The 2,015-nt window shown below is 46.9% G+C and overlaps 1 protein-coding gene across 1 annotated transcript; it reads right to left on the bottom strand.

Moving 5' to 3' along the window:
• Nucleotides 1-488: 488 nt before the first annotated feature.
• T310_9862 (uncharacterized protein) lies at nt 489-1,347 on the bottom strand (the record flags this gene model as incomplete). The annotated part of the gene is made up of 3 exons (XM_013467674.1): nt 489-650; nt 699-943; nt 1,242-1,347. 3 exons carry the CDS (start codon nt 1,345-1,347, stop codon nt 489-491), a joined length of 513 nt encoding a protein of 170 aa, XP_013323128.1.
• Nucleotides 1,348-2,015: the final 668 nt, after the last annotated feature.

Below are 2,015 nucleotides of genomic sequence, written 5' to 3'. Positions count from 1 at the left end.
TCTTCCGTGTCGGACACTCTATCACGGGGTGGGTAATACTTCACACCTTCCGGCAGTGTAAAGTTATGGATCGATCCAGCAACTCGCTGGATTCGAAGTCGTCTCTGAAACCATGATAAGCGCTCATTCCAGAGTGGCATTGAACATTTCACAAGTTGTTCAAGAATTTCGTATAGATCACTGTGCATTTGCGGGTGGAGATTGTTGATATAGCTAGTCAGTCGGGGTGATCCATTTTCCGCAAAGGAAACATTGGATGGCAGCCATTGGAAGCTCCCCCAGGCATTGAACCATACAGCGTGATAAAAGCGATAGTTGTCTTCAAGAGGAGGATCAACTAACTCTCCCTCCCCGGTAAAGCGAGAGCAGTCTTCCAGCGGAACCGTTCCAGAAGGCAACACTCTCGACTGTCCGTAGATCAAAGGAAAGAGCGATGGATCAAGGAGATCCAGAACTTTCTTGCCCGATCCTGGATGCCAATTTTTCTGTTACTCTGGAACATTCTCCAGCGAACGAACAGCGTCCTGAAGGGATTCGGCCAGGCGTGCTGGTACGAGAACATCGGATTTGACCACTGCGGTGTCGCAACAGACGGAAACCATGCCCGATTTCTGGTAATAGACTGTTTTGTCGCGGAGTTCTTGCATGCACTGCTGGCCATGTTAGAGGTGTTGCGCTCGAGCACATACAGCACTCACATAATCAAACATGGCGCTCGACAAAAACACATCATTCAGGTCCTCCCTCCAGACACAAGCCTCCGCTCTCCATTGTGCCGTAATGGCCTGGTCAAAGACTTCCCTCTCCCACCCTGGTTTGTCTGTGATGTCGTTGATAAAGCTCAGCATCCGTCGTTCCCGCACTGTCACGCCACCAGAGGTCCAATCATCGGCAATGACATGAGGAAATCGCAGACGGTTTCCATCACGGTCCAGGGGGAGACCTGGGGAAATGGGTGAGGTCCGGCCCGAAACCAGGGAGTTTGATCCTTTCATCCGTTATTGTAAGATTGTCACTGGCGATTTGATCTGCAGATTCTCGAACGGCGAGGGCGACATTGTTTTGCCGAGTCATGCCCCAAGCGCTAAAACGAGCAAGAGGCAGGACAAATAGTGGACTAGTCACAGAAACCAGTATGCGTGGTAGTTACCTAGTGGTAAAGGCATAGGAGATTAGATTGTTAGAGGAGAAAGACAAAGCTACAGGTAGCAGATGCTGAGAGTTGTGGGGGAACTACGTACAATTTATCTTGCCGATATTTCCTAGACTATAAGGAAATCTCCTGTAACCATAAGGAAACCTCCTATACACTAAGGAAATTTCCTTAAAGTATAGGAAATTTCCCATACTATATAAGGCAATAACATGTGGCTCCCTATATAGGGTTTACAGTGCCTCCTATATAGGCATTCTGTCAAGGATTCTCTAGGCTCAATGGGTTTTCCAATTCTGTAATCTCATCTCCCATTGTCCTTCTTGTCCCCTCGTCTGTCTATCTAGGTAAAATTCTTCTCTCTTTATATACATCATGGACCCCTGATAGGCATATCGTGGCTTTCAAGCGGTGTTCTTTTTATTGGTCATACTCAGTGCGGGGTTGTTCGTCTGAGACGTAACACGTTTTGGCTGACACATTCCTATCTCCCCATACTATAGTTAGTTAACGTAATCAACCACCGAGCGACGAATACCACCGAGCGACGAATTTTCCTCCACCCTACCACTTCCTTTTTTCAACGCGTCATTTTATCACCACCACTATCAAAAATGCCTTTATCTCAAGAAAACCGAATTCAAATGGCTATTGCAGCTTATAAAAATCAAAAAGTCAAATCAATACTGAAGGCTGCAGAGATTTTTGGGGTGCCTGAGGCTACCCTTCGCGCTCGCCTTAAAGGAAGACAACCACGCGCAGAAACACGTGCTAATGGCCATAGATTAAAGGCTATTGAAGAGGAAACACTTATTCAGCGATTACTAGAGGCAGATAAACGAGGTTTTCCAATTCGGCCAGA

The sequence above is a fragment of the Rasamsonia emersonii genome (genome assembly GCF_000968595.1).
Source record: "Rasamsonia emersonii CBS 393.64 chromosome Unknown ctg1118621762233, whole genome shotgun sequence".
In the NCBI taxonomy this organism is placed as follows: Eukaryota; Fungi; Ascomycota; class Eurotiomycetes; order Eurotiales; family Trichocomaceae; genus Rasamsonia; species Rasamsonia emersonii.
This window is presented reverse-complemented; position numbering and strand designations above follow the sequence as displayed.